Source organism: Bubalus kerabau, chromosome 6 (genome assembly GCF_029407905.1).
Source record: "Bubalus kerabau isolate K-KA32 ecotype Philippines breed swamp buffalo chromosome 6, PCC_UOA_SB_1v2, whole genome shotgun sequence".
Taxonomy (NCBI): domain Eukaryota; kingdom Metazoa; phylum Chordata; class Mammalia; order Artiodactyla; family Bovidae; genus Bubalus; species Bubalus kerabau.
In genome coordinates, this window is record NC_073629.1 from 17,713,168 (window position 1) to 17,730,395 (window position 17,228).

Here is a 17,228-nt window from a genome sequence, read left to right on the forward strand (position 1 = left end):
AGAGCTGTGGGAGGAGGTCATCACCGTGTAGTCCGATGGTGTAGAGCCATTTTTTCCCAGGTTGAACAAAGGCAGGGTGAAGAGGGCTGCAAATGACCTTCTACCCACTTCATGCCATGGGCCAAAAATGGAGTTCCTTTTGAGTAACAGATTATCATGTGGAGATTGTCCAAGGATGTATCTCCATCTGAAATTTGATAAGTAGTCGTTTTCAAGGTTTTCACTTCTATTTTGTCCCTTGGCTATAGATATCGGAGTTGTGAACATTTTCTTATTTATCGCTTTTAAACATCTCTCTGATTACATTTGTAAAATAAATTCCCAGGAGAATGGGAATCAATTCCCAGGGAATGGCTGAATCAAACATATCTCTGTGACTTCAGCTTGGCATTGCCAAATTGTTTTACTGTTTAGAAATTTGAGCCCTGCTTTTATTTTCAAAATATAAAAGTGTGTTGATGAACCACTTGTTTGCTCAGGAAATCATTAAGTTGGTCAGATGAAGGCTCACCCTGTAAACTGGAACACATTTTGCTTTAACTATATACCTATTTTTCTCTCAAATCTTCAGGCATGCCAAGACACAATCTCTGGTTAATTAACTGTCCTTTGGCCCTCCCTTCTGGGAGATTTACTCATCAGCCTGTGTGGCTCCTCCCATGGAAGATGCATGGGTGAGACAGAAGTGGAAGGGGGTGGCTGCGAGAAGGCTTGGGGTCAGGGTGGGGAGGGGTGGTGAGGCAGTTCACCTGTCACTCAAGAACCTGTCAGCCAGACGGCACCTGAATGGAGGCCAAGCTTACACGTCAGGACGCCAGGACTCCCTGTCCATCACCAACTCCCGGAGTTCACTCAAACTCACCTCCATTGAGTCGGTGATGCCATCCAGCCATCTCATCCTCTGTCGTCCCCTTCTCCTCCTGCCCCCAATCCCTCCCAGCATCAGAGTCTGTTCCAATGAGTCAACTCTTTGCATGAGGTGGCCAAAGTACTGGAGTTTCAGCTTTAGCATCATTCCTTCCAAAGAAATCCCAGGGCTGATCTCCTTTAGAATGGACTGGTTGGATCTCCTTGCAGTCCAAGGGACTCTCAAGAGTCTTCTCAACACCACAGTTCAAAAGCATCAATTCTTTGGAGGTCAGCTTTCTTCACAGTCCAACTCTCACATCCACACATGACCACAGGAAAAACCATAGCCTTGACTAGACGGACCTTTGTTAGCAAAGTAATGTCTCTGCTTTTCAATATGCTATCTAGGTTGGTCATAAAGGTGTCCTTACTACTTCTGTCACCTCTCACCCATCACCCAACCCATTTAAAAATCCCCCATCAGCTACTTTCTTTGCACAGGATAAAGTTGCAGCTCTAGCCTGGCACACAGGGCCTTTCACATTTGGTCTCCATGCTGCCTCTCCAGTCTTGTTTCTTCTAACTGCTCATCGGATACCCTGTGGACTTCATCCCCCAAGCAAGCCACTCTCTCTCATGCACCTGAGCCTTTGCCCCTGGGCAAAGCCTTTTCCTCTGTCTGGAGTGCCTGGTTCTCCATGCATCTCCTTGCAACCATATTTTCAAGTGCCACGGCAAATAGCATCTCCCGAGGAAACCTTCCGCAGCTTTCCAGGCAGGCGGAGGTGCTCCTTAGGTGCCCAGGGTACCCTGTTTATGCCCCTAAACTAGGAGTGTTCACAGTGCTTTCTGACTGTGTGTGACTCTGTCCCCTCCAAGCGTCCTCACCCTATGACTTGGCCTCATGTCTTATTCTTTATTGCCTAGAGAGGGCCTACTGTTTGAGAAATATTTGTTGGATGAATGAATGTGCTTCGTGACTCTGGAGTTTGGGGGTTTGCTAATCGTGGGAGGACATCCCCAAAGATGTATTTAAGTTGTGTGTCTGACCCCAAATGAGCCCTGGAGCTGTGATGATGAGCTCTGAGGTGGGGAGATGGATAACATGATCTTCTGTGGTTCTGAGATGCTTTAGATCAGGCTCTGAGGGCAGGTGGGTCCCTGAAACTGAGTTAATCATAGAAAGCAGTGTCCTGTGATGTCATCTCAGGAATGCAATTAAGGCTCAGTCGTGCTGCTGAGGAACCAGTTAAGAGTCACAGCGCTGGCTACCATAATTGGAGGCATTGAGGATGGGCAGGATGTGGGACTTGGCAGAGGAGCCCCTGCTCTCAAACTGCCTCTTGCCTGAGCACTGAGGAATCTCTAGGATAAAACAGATCAAGACTGTGGATCAGCAGCAGCCTCACCCCAGCAGCAACAGGTCAGCGCCTGGTCCGAGAGAGCTGTGGGGGTGGGCTGGGTTGTGTGGGGCCAGGATATCCTGCACAGGTCCACGATAGCTGAAAGGAGTTGCTTACCCATTTTGGAGGATGTGTGCCTTGTAGATCGATGTCCCAATAGCATACTGTGGCCTCAAAAGGGTTAAGGACTTCCAAATCAAAAACATGTCTTATAACCCCAAAGACACTGACTGATTCCAGCTCCAAATGGTCAGTTGTGTGATTTGGGGAAATTTACTTAGGCCTTTTGGATTTCGTTTCCTCCTCAGGAAGATGGGGTGGGGGCGTGATGCCTACTTTATAATGTCATTGTGAGGATTGCATGGTATACTGTGCATAACCTGCTTTGCCCAGGGCCTGGCTGGCTCTGTTAAGAGTTGGAACCAGTTGTCATGAATCTTATCTGCCCAGAATCCAGGGAGGACAGCTGATGCTATTGGACTACTCTGCCTCCTGAAAACAGGGATCTCATCTCTAAAGGAAGTGGGGAGCAGGGGGTTGAGGGCACCTGCTTTCACCCATGCAGAGCACCTGGATGGGGCTTTGGGGTGACTGGGACAGGCCATGGCACCCCTGCCTGCCCCTGACACTGGGCACTGAACAGCCCCACACACAGAGACTCTGGGGGCCCCGGGGGCATGCAGATAGCACACAGATTCCTTCAGAGAGGGCCAGTTAGGGCAGGAGTGGGAGCAAGATGGGGGTCCCTGTGCCGTCTGTATTAAGCCCCAAAAGGAAAACAATATTTGAGTGCATCTGGGGTTCTGGGTAGGATAGTTATCTCAATATTTTGTTTGTGTTACAAAATAGTTTATGGTAGTGGGTATCTTGCCTTCTCACGGGGTTTAAAAATATTTCCATTGGGATATGTCATCTTGCTTCCAAGAGTCTAATTTCTTCTCATTCTTGATTTTGAGGGCTCCTTGATTTCTCGATTTTGAGGGCTCCTAAGCTGAGGGCATGGTTGGGGGTGGGACACAGGACACAGATCCTGTCTCCTGGAAGGCTGCTGGCTCGGGGAAGGGACAGAGCCCTGTCCTGAGTTTGTGGCAGTTTCCTGCAGGGCATGGAGGCTAAGCCAAGTTTGCAAGGGGTCAGGTGGGGAGGGCAGAGAGGGGGCCCTTACACAGGTGGGCAGATGATTCCTGGAGGAAGCACCCACCTGTTGTGGCCTGGCCTCTGCCTGGCCTGCTCTGCTGTGCTCCCTGCCCCCAGATTCTCCACTGTCCCCAGTTGCTTCCCCCTGCATCTCCTGAGTTGCCCCCATCCCGGGCCCAGGCCCAGCCACCATGACAGACACACCAGTGGAGGAATCCCTCTTCCAAATCATCCACTGCTACCACGAGTACGCTGCCCGGGAAGGGGATGTAGAGACACTGTCGCTGGAGGAGCTGAAGGCTCTGCTCATGGACAACGTGCCCCGCTTCATGGAGACCTTGGTGCGTGGGGCTGGGTGGGGATACATAAAGTATGGGGTTGCTTGTGGGGCTGGAAGCGATTGGTGTGGGTGAAGGTGCGGGAAGCCATCTCTTAGGAGCACTTCCAGCTATGGGAGGGAGTGTGCGGGAGGGCGGAGGGCAGGATGTTTGGTGGGGGAAGCGTGGCCCAGCCTGGGTTTATTTTCTGTTCTTCCCTCTCCTGAAACTCTCTGCCTGGCCCCACTCCAGACCAAACACAGCTAATCCCTGAAACTCAGTCCTAACCCCAAACCTGTTTGTTCTTCTGCCTGACCTGCTTCTGGAAAGAAAAGGACCTAAATCCTTCCTCTGCCCACAGGCTAGTTCGGTCAGCGACCTTGCCCCACACCTGACCTTTGAACCCTAGGCCCTTCTCCTGGGGTCTATCCAAGCCTCTCTCATCCACCTCCTGGTCCCAGTGGAGGACAGTTTGGGCTGTGGTGGCTGCTGCTAACCTGCGGGGCTGGGAATGTCATTTCCTCTCCCATCCGAGAGGCCAACAGAGTCCCTCCGAGCAGCCTGGGGGTCCAGCCCCGGAACTCAGGCTGGGCTCAGCCACCTCCTCAGGCTTGTGCCTCTCCTCTGTCATCAGCCCCAGCCTTGTGACTACCGAGCTCCTTGGGGACTGCAAGGCTGGCGGAAGTGTCTGTCTCTTGGCCCTTGGCGCCCAGTCCCGGGGTCTCTGGACTGTCACATCCAGAGTACTTCAGGTGGTGCCCAACTCAAGGCCCTCCATTCCAGGAGAGGCACCTCCTCTGGTCACATCTCATGTCGTGTCCCCTGCCGGCCTCTGGGACCTGTCAGAGGAGAGAGCCTCGCCCTCTGTTTATTGGAGTGCAGCCTCGAGAGTCACAGGGCAGTGGGACCAGGGTGACTGGCTAGTCCCTGTTTCTGGGAAAACTTTTTCTTTCCAAGGCCAGTTGCCAATGTCACGGGGCTGTGCGAGGACCCCAGAACCTGCACTGGAGGACTCACTGGGCAAGTGTAGCAGCCTGGGCCATGGTCTGAGAGGAGGGAAGCTGGGACGTGCCTGCCCCAGGCCGGAGGCCTCCCGTTTCTCAGGTCAACCAAATTTGCAGAGGAGATAAGACAATAAGTAGATGGTGGGGCCATGGGGGAGATGGAAGGGGAGAATTTCCACAGGGATGAGGACTGCTCCCAGGCCCACGGCTGCTGACGATTGCAGCGACCTCCTTCCTGGAGGCTTTCTGAGAGGTTCACTCCAGCTTTCCCGTGCCCACCAACGAAATCCTGCTGGCACCTGCTTCACCCGCACTGCTCAGTGAGCCTCCTGCCTGCACCTACCCTCTGAGCTGGACTCCTCCCTGCTGTCCCTTCCACCTCCAATGCCCCTTTCCTCCCTATGCCAGCCCTGAGGGCTGCCTACTTGGGACGTCCCAGCAACTCCAGGGCCCCTAGCTCTGGCCTTTCCCGTCTTTTGTGCTTTCTGGAGGTGACACGGGCACAGAGTCCTAAATAGTTCCCAGGCAGATGACTGCATGGAGATATCTGACCCCACCTGGTGCTGGCCCAGCAGTAGCTCTGGAGATGCAGAGATGACGGGCAGGGGGCTCTGCCCTGGAGGCTCCCACTGTAGAGGAGGAAGGCATAGCCTTCCACCCTGATGCCCCTGGGCTGCGCTGTCCCTTCAGGGGAGCTGGCACTTTAGCTAGTGGAGAGATAGTCAAGTGGCGCTAGTGGTAAAGACCTGGCCTGCCGATGCAAGAGACCCGGGTTCAATCACTGGGTTGGGAAGATCCCCTGGAGGAGGGCATGGCAACACAATCCAGTATTCTTGCCTGGAGAATCCCCATGGACAGAGGAGCCTTGCGGGTTATCGTCCATGGGGTTGCACAGAGTCAGATATGACTGAACCGACTTAGCCCAGAGCCCCTGATGATGGGCAAAGGTGAATTGTGTTGGGTGTGCCCAGTCAACCAGCACATGGAGCCCTGCCTGTATTCTCTGTCTCCCATGCAGCCCCAGGTCCAGTTAGCTGAGGTGCCCCCGACACTGCTGCCTGAACATTCTGCAGCACAGAGGGTCCTGGGCACTGACTGAATGAGGAGTTGTCTCCTGTAAACCCCCTCCAGACAGGGCCAGGCCACACTCTCCCACCGACTGCCCCCGTCCTTCCACCAGCAGGCTGAGGAGCGCCTGGCCTTCACTGCAGGGTGGTGCTGGGGTGCATGGTTGACCCTCTGCTCACTCCTCAGGGCCGGAAGGAGCCGTACTACATCACACAGTTGTTCCGGGCGGCAGACAAGAACCAGGACAACCAGATCTGCTTTGAGGAGTTCCTCTACATCTTGGGCAAGCTGGTGAAGGACTACCACTTGCAGTACCACCGGCAGCTGTGTGCCCATTATTGCACCCAGCACAGCCTCTATTAGGGGGAGTGCACGGGCCTGCCTAGGGAGCAGGTGTGACCTAGCTGTGGGCAGCTGAAGACAGAGCTGTGTGTGTGTGTGTGGAGTGAATGCTGTGAGGGAAGAGAATAAAGCAACTTTGTAAAGACTTCTGGGTGTTGCTCAGTTCCTGGTTCCATGGATCTGCTCTGGGCCCAGAAAGAAAGATTTGGTCCTACTCTGAGGATCAGTCATTTTGGGTAGTCTGTGCCCCAGGAGCCCCTGTCTGAGTGAGGAGACAGCCCCTGCCCCCAGGAGCCCCTGTCTGAGTCGGGAGACAGCTCCTGCCCCCAGGCACCCCTGTCTGAGTGGGGAGACGGCCCCTGCCCCCAGGAGCCCCTGTCTGAGTGGGGAGATAGCCCCTGCCCCAGGCACCCCTGTCTGAGTGGGGAGACAGCCCTTACCCGAGAGGGTGGAGTCTCTTCTCTCGGGGAGTCAGCTCTCTGACAAGGAAGCCAGGCCTCACCACTGATGTTGTGGTCACTCATTCACTACACATACCTGATTGGACAGGAGCCACGAGGGAAGAAGTTCTCCCAGCTTCAAAAGAGAGCCCCAAGAAAGGCGGAGCAGCCAGGACTGGGAAGGGCCCAGGACAGGGTGGGGAAGATGATGCTGGTAATTGACATGGGTGGCAGGTCCATGGCCAGTTGGTGAGGGAAGATTGTGAGGTGGGTTTTCCAGACATTGAGTCAGAGATGGGTCAAACTTAAAGTTGGCAATGCAGCCTGTTAATGAGAAGACTGATGAGTGGAATGTGGGTGACTATCGATCAGAGAAAGCTTCCTGGGGAGAGGAAGGTTTGGTTTTGTTATTGTTAATAAATAAATGATGATGGATATGGGTGTTGTTCTGACTCTGGGCTATTTGTGACTCCCTCATCCCTTCCAGCTCAGACTTGCCCCTGCCTCTCACTGTGTTGTTTGTTTTTGTCTCTCCCTGGAAGCCCAGAAAGCTGATGCACAATCTCTTGCGGGAGGGTCTCATCTGCCTTTAGGTCCTGCTGGGTCCATCTTGGTGGATTTCTTCTCTGAGGATGGTCTGAGAACCCATGTCCTGAGTGCACTGTGATAGAAACAATGAGTTATTTGAAAGAGTGATGGGTAATTGTCTGCACCCCTATGCAGGTGATTGGGTACCCCAATCAAGTTATTTAAAGGACTTGGTTTGGTTCCCTCTGCCAACTGGACCTGTGAACCAAACATGGGGAGCAGCGCCCTGCAGGCCAAACTGGAGACCTTTGTTCCTGATCAGTGGAGCTCAGAAGCAGGCCCTCCGTGGATGCCACGTTCACATACTGGCTGATCTTCAATTCTCGTCATCTAGGGGTCAGTGTCACTGGCCCCACTTTCCCTCTGGACCTCCCCTGTGGAAGTGCTTATCCTGCTGCACTGAGGTTATGTGTGGCTGTCTGTATCCTCCTCCAAGACAGGGACCCTGTCCTGTCATCTCTGTGACATGGCCCAACGTCAGCACACAGAGTGGAGCTGGGGCTGTGCAGGAGTGGGGCCTGTGGGCTGGAATCCCATGACCGGGCTCTACGTTGCCTCGTGCAGGTCCTTAGTCACATCCAGAGACTGGGAGACAGTTGGCAGGGTGACTCAGGCCACCCTTGTCCCAGGCGCAGGTGGATCCTCCCTGCCTGTCTCACCTGAAATGTACTGGGTTGCACAGGCATTTGATTGCAAAGCGGCGGCTCAGCCCAGCCCTCCTGTCCCTTCCTGGGGGTTTCTCCACCGGCCCTCCATGCTCTGTCCTCATTTCCTCAGCCACGGGCTTGGGCCTGGTGTTGAGACACACAGCCAGGACTGAGCTCTTTCCTGTAAACAGGTCTAAGTTCCGTTCCCCCTGGGTTGCTCCATGTCTGTCAGTCTGATTACAGGTGCTACCTTTTTCCCCTCGTGCTTGCCCAATTCCTGACACTATCTCCTTCCGGGTCAGCTCAGCCTGGCTCCTGCTCTCCCGGAAGCCCCCAAGGCTGCCTGTCCAGGGAAAGCTTCTCTGGGGCGGTGTTTCATGGCTTTGCTGACCAGTAGGCTCCAGTGACAAGCACACGATGCTGGAGGGGATCATGGTTTACGATTCCCTCACTGGGCCTGGGACCTGTTTTCCGTCCTTTCTGGATAAAGGAAGCTGTTTCCACCCGGATGTTCTCAGGAGTGGCTTCAAGGCAGGCATCTCCTGAGGGGTCGGGGCCTGGAAAAACATCGTCTCTGTCAATCTCGCCATCACCCTCCTTGAGAGAGGTCAGCGTGAATGCCATCCTGGGCTGGTGAACAAACCTGAAGAAGAATCTCAGAAGAAGCCAGCTTGTTCTAAAGTGTGCTTTTGGCACGTAAGCACCAAAACAAAGCCCGTAGGACCTCAGGCCTCAGTTTCCTCATCTGTCACACAGGGAGAGTTACATCTGTGATGTCCACTTCACAGTGTTATCAGATGAGTTAGTGGATGCAAAAACACTCTGAAAATACGATGTGCTATTTGAGGTAAGATGTGATTGTGCAGGTCATTGAGAAGTGGGTCTGGACAACTGTACGTAGGCGCCGAGTGCTTGATCATTGGTTGAAAACTTGTCATATTTGACGTCATAAACAGCCCTATTTTCCTATCAGGAGGTTGACTATCAAGGAAGGCAGACTGTATTTGGTGGGTGGGTCTATATCCTCCTTTGTTCCAAAAACACTATCATTTAAAGTGGCTGGGTATGATAAAGGGAACTTCTGCATGGGATAAGGGCTCGATCAAGTGTTCTATTCTTCATTCATTTATTCCCTCAGTAAGTATTAATTGAGTACCTAGTATGTACCAGACCCCAGGATGTGATGTGGTTTCTGCTCTAAAGGGGCCCTTAGTCCCAAAGAAAAGACAGGCAATAAACAGGTGAACTCCAATATAGCAGAGCAAATATGTGATGCAGAAGAGCTTGGTAGCATGGAGGTGAGAATTCACTCAGCATTGACAACAGTGGGGGACAGAGAGTCAGCAACGGACCAGAGCAGATGATGCCTGGACTGGGTCAGGAAGGATGAGAAGCACTTTATTGGCAGAGAGGTATTCCAGTCAAGTGCAGGAAATGGATGATGTCACAGTAGGTCATGTCACCCGGGTCATTTGAGGCTCTGAGCGTTGTGTCTCTATGGGCCTCAGTGTCCTCATCTGTTAAGTGGAAATTATGATAGAACATACTTCATTGGATTATATGAGGGTTAAATGGATTGATGTAAATAAAGCTCTTAAACAATGACAGTGGTTCCTGGCACATGGTAAGAGCCCAATAAATACCAACCATTATTTTGCTATTGTTTGTTCTTGTTGATTGTTGTTGCTGTTATAGTGTATAGCTGATGCTGACCTGGGTCCCAGGGAGGCAGACACAGGTGACCCAGTCTGGGTCCTCAAGGGTTCACAGCCCAGCTGGGGAGTCGGACTTATCGATGGGGCAGTGATCACGGTGTACACTCACACAGTGCTGGCTTACTATGTGCTGCTTTAAAAGCCTCACGTGTTTTTTTGTGTGTAAACTTTTAATTAAAATATAATTTCTATTAATAAAAGGCCACAAGTCATAAATATTTTGCATCTATTTTTAATGCTCACAACGACACTATCTAGCAGATTTTATTTTGGGGGAGTGGAAGCATTTAGGATTTTAAAATATTTAAATTGTGGTTATATATATATATATATATATAACCTTGGAGTAGGAAATGGCAACCCACTACAGTATTCTTGCCTGAAAAATTCCATGGACAGAGGAGCCTGCTGGGCTACAATCCATGGGGTCACAAAGAGTCGGACACGACTGAGCTACACATATATGAAAGTGAAAGTGAAGTTGCTCAGTCATGTCTGACTCTTTGCGACCCCATGGACTGTAGCCTACCAGGCTCCTCTGTCCATAGGATTTTCCAGGCAAGAGTACTGGAGTGGGTTGCCATTTCCTTCTCCAGGGAATCTTCCCAACCCAGGGATCGAACCTGGGTCTCCTGCATTGTAGACAGACGCTTAACCGTCTGAGCCACCAGGGAAGTCATATATATATCTCTAACATAAAATTTACCATCCTAACCAGTTTTTAAGTGTCCAGTTCAGTCGTGTTAAATGTATTCCCTTTGTTGTGCATCTGGTCTCCAAAACTCTCATCATCTTGGAACTGAAACTCTGTACCCAATAAATAATTACCCCCACAGCCCTCCTCCTAGACCTTAGCAACCACCACTCTACTTCTGTTTCTATGAGTTCAGCTACTCCAGGTACCTCATATAAATGGAGATACTGGTCTTTTTAAACGTCTTACTTCACTGTCTGTGCTCATGGTTCACCCATGTTGTATCATGTGTCAAGATTTTTCTTCCTTTTTAAAGGCTGAATAATATTCCATTGTATGTACATACCACATTTATTTATCCATTCATCTGTGGATGGACACTCCGGTTGCTTCCACATTTTGGCTGTTGTGAATAATGCTTCTGTGAACATGAGGGCACAAATATCTTTTTGAGACTCTGCTTTCAACTATTTTAGGTATATACCCAGAAGTGGAATTGCTGCATCAAATGCTAATTTGGTTTTTAATTTTTTGAGGAACCACTCTATTATTTTCCCTCAGTGGCTTCACTACTTTACATGCCCACCAGCAGTGCCCACATCCTTTTCGAGACTTGTTATTTTCTGTTTTTGTTGGCAGTCAGATCAGATCAGTCACTCAGTTGTGTCCGACTCTTTGCGACCCCATGAATCACAGCACGCCAGGCCTCCCTGTCCATCACCAACTCCCGGAGTTCACTGAGACTCACATCCATCGAGTCAGTGATGCCATCCAGCCATCTCATCCTCTGTCGTCCCCTTCTCCTCCTGCCCCCAATCCCTCCCAGCATCAGAGTCTGTTCCAATGAGTCAACTCTTCGCATGAGGTGGCCAAAGTACTGGAGTTTCAGCTTTAGCATCATTCCTTCCAAAGAAATCCCAGGGCTGATCTCCTTCAGAATGGACTGGTTGGATCTCCTTGCAGTCCAAGGGACTCTGAAGAGTCTTCTCCAACACCACAGTTCAAAAGCATCAATTCTTCAGCGCTCAGGCTTCTTCACAGTCCAACTCTTACATCCATACATGACCACAGGAAAAACTGATGTATACATATATACATATATCCCCTCCATCCTGAACCTCCCTCCCACCTCAGTTTTCATTGGGTTATTTGCTTTCTTTTGGAGTTGAGTTGTAGGAGTTCTTTCTGTATTCTGGGTATTAACTCTTTCTCATATATATGATTTGCAAATATTGTCCCTTGTAGGTTGGAGGTAGACTTTATTGTAATCTCTATTTAATAATTGAGCTAACTAAAGCACAGAGAGGGTAAGTAATTAGCCCAAGGTCACGCAGCTACAAAGTTAATGATAGAATAAAGCCCAAAGGGTTGCAGGAACATAAAGTAGAGAGAGGCTAATCCCATCTGCTTCCTCTAGGAGGCGATGATGGCTTAGGCCTCGGAGAAGCATAAGGAAAATATTGGTTCAATGTATGAAGGATGGAGAGATGGGAGGGGCTTTCTCAGCAGAGTCATGTTCTTGTCAGATCATGCCCTGGAGCCTGGGATCCTGTCTGCGCTCTGACACATCTGCACTGCGAAACTGTGTGAACCGCTTCACCTTTCTAGGTCTCGGCTTCCGTGTGTATAGATTGAGGGGGCTCTGGGCCCCGACTTTCTGATAGGCATATTCTGAGGGTCTGAACAGTTTACACGAATGTCAAGTACTCTGTACAAGAGAAATGATCACAAATCTTCAGCACTGGAACCCAGGTTGGGGGGAAGGACTCGCTCCTTCTGAAATCCTGGGGGAATCGCCCACCTCCTCTTCTCCTCCTAGGGTTGAAACATTTCTGCCTTCTCCAAAAGTGCCCTCCTTCCCCACCCCCACAGAGTTGTTTTCCTCTATAGCCCAGACTCTTGGGGTCACAGGCACATAATCACCCCAGAGAGGATAGAAGGGTCCCTGCTGTTTATGCAGCGGCTCAGTGCCTCATGCTCGTAGGGGGTCCCCAAGCCAGCGTCCATCTCCTTGGACACAGTGCTGCCCACCCCAGCCTCACAGAACAGAGGTGCTGTGAAGGTGTGGGGACAGCAGCAGAGAAACGGACTTAACCCTTAGCAACCCACATCCCCACTGAGTCCAGCCACACACATAACAATAATAATGGAAATACTCCACCTTCTGTTACTAAAAATCCAGCAACTAGGACAAGTGTTCTTAACCTTTTAGAGGCCTTTGGACCCTTTTGACAATGTGATGAATGCTGTGGAGGAATGAGCTTATTTGCATGCACTTAAAATGAGGCATTCAACTTCAGTTCTATTTCCGAGATGCATAGAGAAGCCATGCAAATAACCACAGCAACAGTGGGAAGGACTTAGGAGTGAGCTTCCATGGTTGGCCATGCCAGGGGACGCTAGCAGCCCACAGGCAGAATCTTTACCATGCCCTCTTCCTGGTTTCTCCTCCTGGGCATCACTGCCTGGCACTTGCCTTCCTCCTTCTACCTTTCCTGTGCTCCCCCTCAGGACTTTTCATTCTGCACGGTGATTGCCCCATTCTCCTTGTTGGGAAACTTGAGGCTGTAGCAACACTGGAAGGGAGTAGCTGCCTCTGAGTGGCCCGAGGCCCTGGGCAGCTGGCCAATCCTGGTTGCTATAAAAGGGAGCCGACACTGAGCCCTGCATGTCTTTTGGCAACTCTGTTTTGGGGAGACCTGGTAAGTGGAACTGTGGTCTGTCCGTCACTGAGGGCTGCCCCTGGGGTGGGCTGAGGAGTGCAGCAGCCTTCTCAGAGGAGGGGAGAGAAAGCTCGCTGGTATCTGGACAGGGTCCAGAAGAACATGAGCCTGGGGTTGAAGAAGGGGCCGAGGGCTCTAGGACTTTTGAGTGAGGGCACGTTTGGGCCCCTCCTGGGCAGAGGATGAGGCCATGGGGAGAGCTGGCAGGCACTGTGTGTGCTTGGGTACCCTGCTTCCTCCCACACCCTCATCTACATCACCCCACCCCTTCCCCTTGTAGCCATAGCCCTCTGCTGGCTTTAGCTACTTGGATGGTGTCATCCAAGGCAAAGCCATCCCCTGGGGTAGGAGCTTCCTGAGTGTCCCCACAGGCACCTTCCCCACTTCGGGCTTAGCCGGGTGCTCCGTCTTCCAGGTGGGGCAAATCCTTGGACACCATGCTGACGGATCTGGAGAGTGCCATTAACTGCCTGATTGATGTCTACCACAAGTACTCCCTGAATCAAGGGAATTACCATGCCGTCTATAGGGATGACTTGAAGAAACTGTTAGAGACAGAGTGTCCTAAGTTTATGAAGGTGAGGAGGGACTGGGTGTGGTTTGGGGTTCTCGGCCTGGATCTGATGAAGCCCTGGGTCATTGATCACCTGCGTTGCTCCAAACAGACAGCCATGCCTCAGCTTCCCTGAGATCTTTACCCTCTGACCTCTCTTTCTCCAATCTTCACAGAAAAAGGATGCGGACACTTGGTTCAAAGAGTTGGACATCAATCAGGATGGTGGAATTAATTTGGAGGAGTTCCTCGTGCTGGTGATAAAAGTGGGCCTGGTAGCCCATGAAGAAATTCACAAAGAATAGCAGAGCTATTGGGCCTGGGGCTAGGCCACTGGACTCATCCCTGCAGAGTAATAAAATAGTTGATACCTCAGGTCTCTCCTGATTGCGCTTTCTGTTTGTGGAATGAGGCTCCTGTGGGGGTGGAGGGAGGGTTGGAAAACCCAAAGGAAGAGAAACGAACCTGTGTTGCCCCCGCTACCCATTTGTCAGCAGCCCTCTGTGCTTGCCACTGGTCTGCTCTCCTCCCCGTGTTCTTCCCAGGCGATTCCTGAGCCTCTCCAGCCCCACAATCCTGAGTCCTGAGTTCCAGGATTTAAGGATTCTAGAAAGTCCAAGATGCTATAGTTGTAGTATGAGTGATATGGGTGATATATGATATGGGTGATTTGAGAACAGGGTGACATAAAGAAAACTCAGAGTATTCTCTAAATTTCAATTTCCAGCAAAATGTCTTACATGTAACTTTCAGGAAGTTAGGGAGATAGCTATGTAGAAGTGTGTGCTTGTGTGTGTGTGTGTGTGTGTGTATGAGAGAGAGAGAGACAGGGAGAGAGAGAGAGAGAGTAATTCTATGCTGTCCTGTGACTTTAGGTGGATGTTACATTAAGTAACACTAATAAGCCCCCTGGCCTCCGCACTTGTAATTTCTTCTAAAGAGGTTTAGGAAGCTTTCCTTCTCTCTCCATTTCCAACCTCTTAACTTTATTCAATAATAAAGGAAGGACTTCCCTGGTGGCCCAGTGGTTAAGAATTAGCCTTCCAATGCAGGAGACATGGATTTGATCCCTGGTCCAGGGAGATAACACCTGCTCCAGGGCAATTAAGCCCACGCACCACAACGACTGAGCCCATCCTCTCTAGAGCCCCCGAGCCACAGCTAGTGAGAAGCCCTGGCACTCCAACTGAGACTCAACGCAGTGAAATAAATAAATAGATACTAAAAAATAAAGGAAAGGGCAGATAGGCTAATACATTAATAAAACTCAATGTGAAGAATGGGGTATTCAATTGTTTCCCTGTGGGGTGAATGCTTTGATAATCAGTGACTTATCTAAAATAATCTCCCCATCATTACTCTGGGTCTGGTGAAACAGGAGGGCCAGAAAATGAATGGGCATCTCTCACCAGAACCCAGCTAGCAAGCTGAGTTTCCGTGCTGCGTCTTTGGGACATTTACTGTTGTCCTCACTTAGCAGGAGGGGTGGTGATGTTAGTTATGGAGAAGGGGGTTGGGAGCTGTCACCAGAGGCTCTACACCAGGGATTTTGACTTGGTCTATCTTGCCTGGAAAATCCCATGGACAGAGGAGCCCGGTAGGCTACAGTCCATGGGGTTGCAAAGAGTCGGACACGACTGAGCAACTTTACTTTACTATGGTACATCTTGGGGCTTCCTAGGTGGTGCTAGAGGTAAAGAACTGCCTGCTAACGCAAGAGATGTAAGAGACGTGGTCGGGAAGATCCCCTGGAGGAGAGCATGGCAACGCACTCCAGTATTCTTGCCTGGAGAATCCCCATGGACAGAGGAGCCTGGCGGGCTACAGTCCATAGGGTCACAAATAATCAGATACAACTGAAATGACTGAGCAAGCTCTCACGCATGGTACATCTCTGGAACAGAACTGAAGTTGAGTACACCATTCTGATTGTATGTGTATATGCTCATTCCTCTGAGTCTTTCATCACTAAAAAAGGATGCAGACACCCCTCAAATGTTAAGAACATTTGTTCTGGCTTCTGGATTTTTAGTAATGAAAGGTAGAGTGTGTATTTCCATTATTGTTGTTTTGTTTGTGGCTAGACTCGGTGGGGTGGGTAGCAGGTGGGGAACATGTGCTGCTAAGGGCTAAATTAGTTTCTCTACTGCTGCCCCACCCCTTCACAACTCTTCTGCTCTGTGAAGCTGGGGTGGGGGCACTGTGTCCCAGGATATGGATGCTGGCTTGGAGTCCCTCTGTGTGCATCAGGCACTGAATCACTGCATAAACAGCAGGGAGCCTTCCACCCTCTCTGGGATGATTGTGTGCCTCTAACTCCAGGAGCCTGGGCTGTAGAGGAACCCAACTCTGTGAGGGTGAAGGTGGGGGAAGGAGGGGACCCTTGGTGAAGGCAGAAGTGCTTCAACCCCAGGAGGAGAAAAGGAGTTGGCCAATCCACCCCCCTTCCCCCCACCCCCTGGATTTCAGGAGAAGCAAGTTTCTCCCTCACCTAAGAAAATGCCACTCAGATGAACTGGGTCCCAGTGCTGAAGATTACTCACCCCAGATCACTGGGCTTTTCCTTTGTGGTAGGGTTTACTCATACAGAAATGCAAATGAACAGGGAAAGATTACAGCTTAAACTCTTATTCACAGAGCAAGGCTTTAATTACCAGCTAACTTTATTATCAGCTAATGTATTAGTGAAAACGGTTGGCAGTCAGCAGAGAACTGAGACTGGGGCATAGAATGGGATGGGGGATCTAGTCACTAAATATGGGGGTGGGCTCCCTCTGTGCAGGCGTGGGAAGGTTGGGACAAAAGTTCTTCCTTCTCAGTTTTCCTGGAGGATCTCTTTATCTATTCCCCAAAGCCAAGTGCGTGCGTGCTCAGTCGGTCAGCCGTGTCTGACTCTCACCTAACTCAGGAGTGTGAACACACTCTGTACATGGAGGAGGCTCTCATTGCAGTTCTGAGAGGCACCTTTAAATGTGAGCAGCTGGTCCAAATGTGGCCCAGGGCAAAAAAGATGGGAAAGGTTGTCATGGTTCACCAAGAAGCATCCCAGGCCTCATTCAATATTTAGGGAACATAATGGGTGAATGCACAAAAGGAGAGGGCAGCCCCATTCTGCCTCAGTTATCCACATTGGTGGTGGTGGTGTGTATGTGTGTGTGTGTGTATTTGTGTGGATATTTGTATGTGTCTGAGTGGGGGTGAGGGGCAACATATCCCAGTGCCTTTCACTCTCCTTGAAAATGCACGTTAGACTTGTTGCTAATGGATTATTATTATTTTTTTTTTTTTTTGAGAGCTTAGGAAAAGGTTTAGTCAAATATACAGATACTAACTGTTCACTCAGTCATTAAGGAGAGCCGTGAACAAAAGGGTCATTTAAATGATTTTCTCCAATAGAAAAACTAAAGAGCTGAACTATATCACAGGGGTTTTCTTCACTGCCGAAGCTGAGATGTTCCAGTAGGAGATATCTTCGCTTGATTGGAAAACAAACACTGTCGCTGAAGGCTCTGCTGAACACGTAAAAAATTTGATGAGCTCCACCCCTGCCATTTCCCTGTCGTTTTCCAGCACTGCTGTAAAATCCTTATAATACATTCCCAAGGAAACCAGCCATTCCAAATCTACAGTCACTCTGCTCTTTAATTCAATTCACAGAACTGCTGAAAAAGTAGACATTTCTATCTAAAAGTAGAAAAAAAGGTTTGTATAGAAGGTTGCTAATGGATTCTTTTGGGTGGGATGATGG

The 17,228-nt window shown here is 50.3% G+C and overlaps 2 protein-coding genes across 2 annotated transcripts; both read left to right on the forward strand.

Annotated features, from left to right (window-relative positions):
* Positions 1–3,580: 3,580 nt before the first annotated feature.
* Positions 3,581–6,141, forward strand: LOC129656385 (protein S100-A15A). Its single transcript, XM_055587071.1, has 2 exons — positions 3,581–3,730; positions 5,965–6,141. The coding sequence occupies exons 1-2, from the start codon at positions 3,581–3,583 to the stop codon at positions 6,139–6,141; spliced, it is 327 nt and encodes a 108-aa protein (XP_055443046.1).
* Positions 6,142–12,888: 6,747 nt separating this feature from the next.
* On the forward strand, positions 12,889–13,849 carry S100A8 (S100 calcium binding protein A8). The gene is made up of 3 exons (XM_055586823.1): positions 12,889–12,906; positions 13,343–13,505; positions 13,657–13,849. Exons 2-3 carry the CDS (start codon positions 13,365–13,367, stop codon positions 13,783–13,785), a joined length of 270 nt encoding a protein of 89 aa, XP_055442798.1. The 5' UTR covers positions 12,889–12,906; positions 13,343–13,364; the 3' UTR covers positions 13,786–13,849.
* Positions 13,850–17,228: the final 3,379 nt, after the last annotated feature.

Excerpts from the sequence above, each read along its gene's own strand:
- LOC129656385 (XM_055587071.1), top strand. The coding sequence starts at position 3,581 with ATGACAGACACACCAGTGGAGGAATCCCTCTTCCAAATCATCCACTGC. Across the intron at positions 3,731-5,964 it reads CCCGCTTCATGGAGACCTTG|GGCCGGAAGGAGCCGTACTA; the intron begins GTGCGTGGGGCT and ends CTCACTCCTCAG.
- S100A8 (XM_055586823.1), top strand. The coding sequence starts at position 13,365 with ATGCTGACGGATCTGGAGAGTGCCATTAACTGCCTGATTGATGTCTAC. Across the intron at positions 13,506-13,656 it reads AGTGTCCTAAGTTTATGAAG|AAAAAGGATGCGGACACTTG; the intron begins GTGAGGAGGGAC and ends CAATCTTCACAG.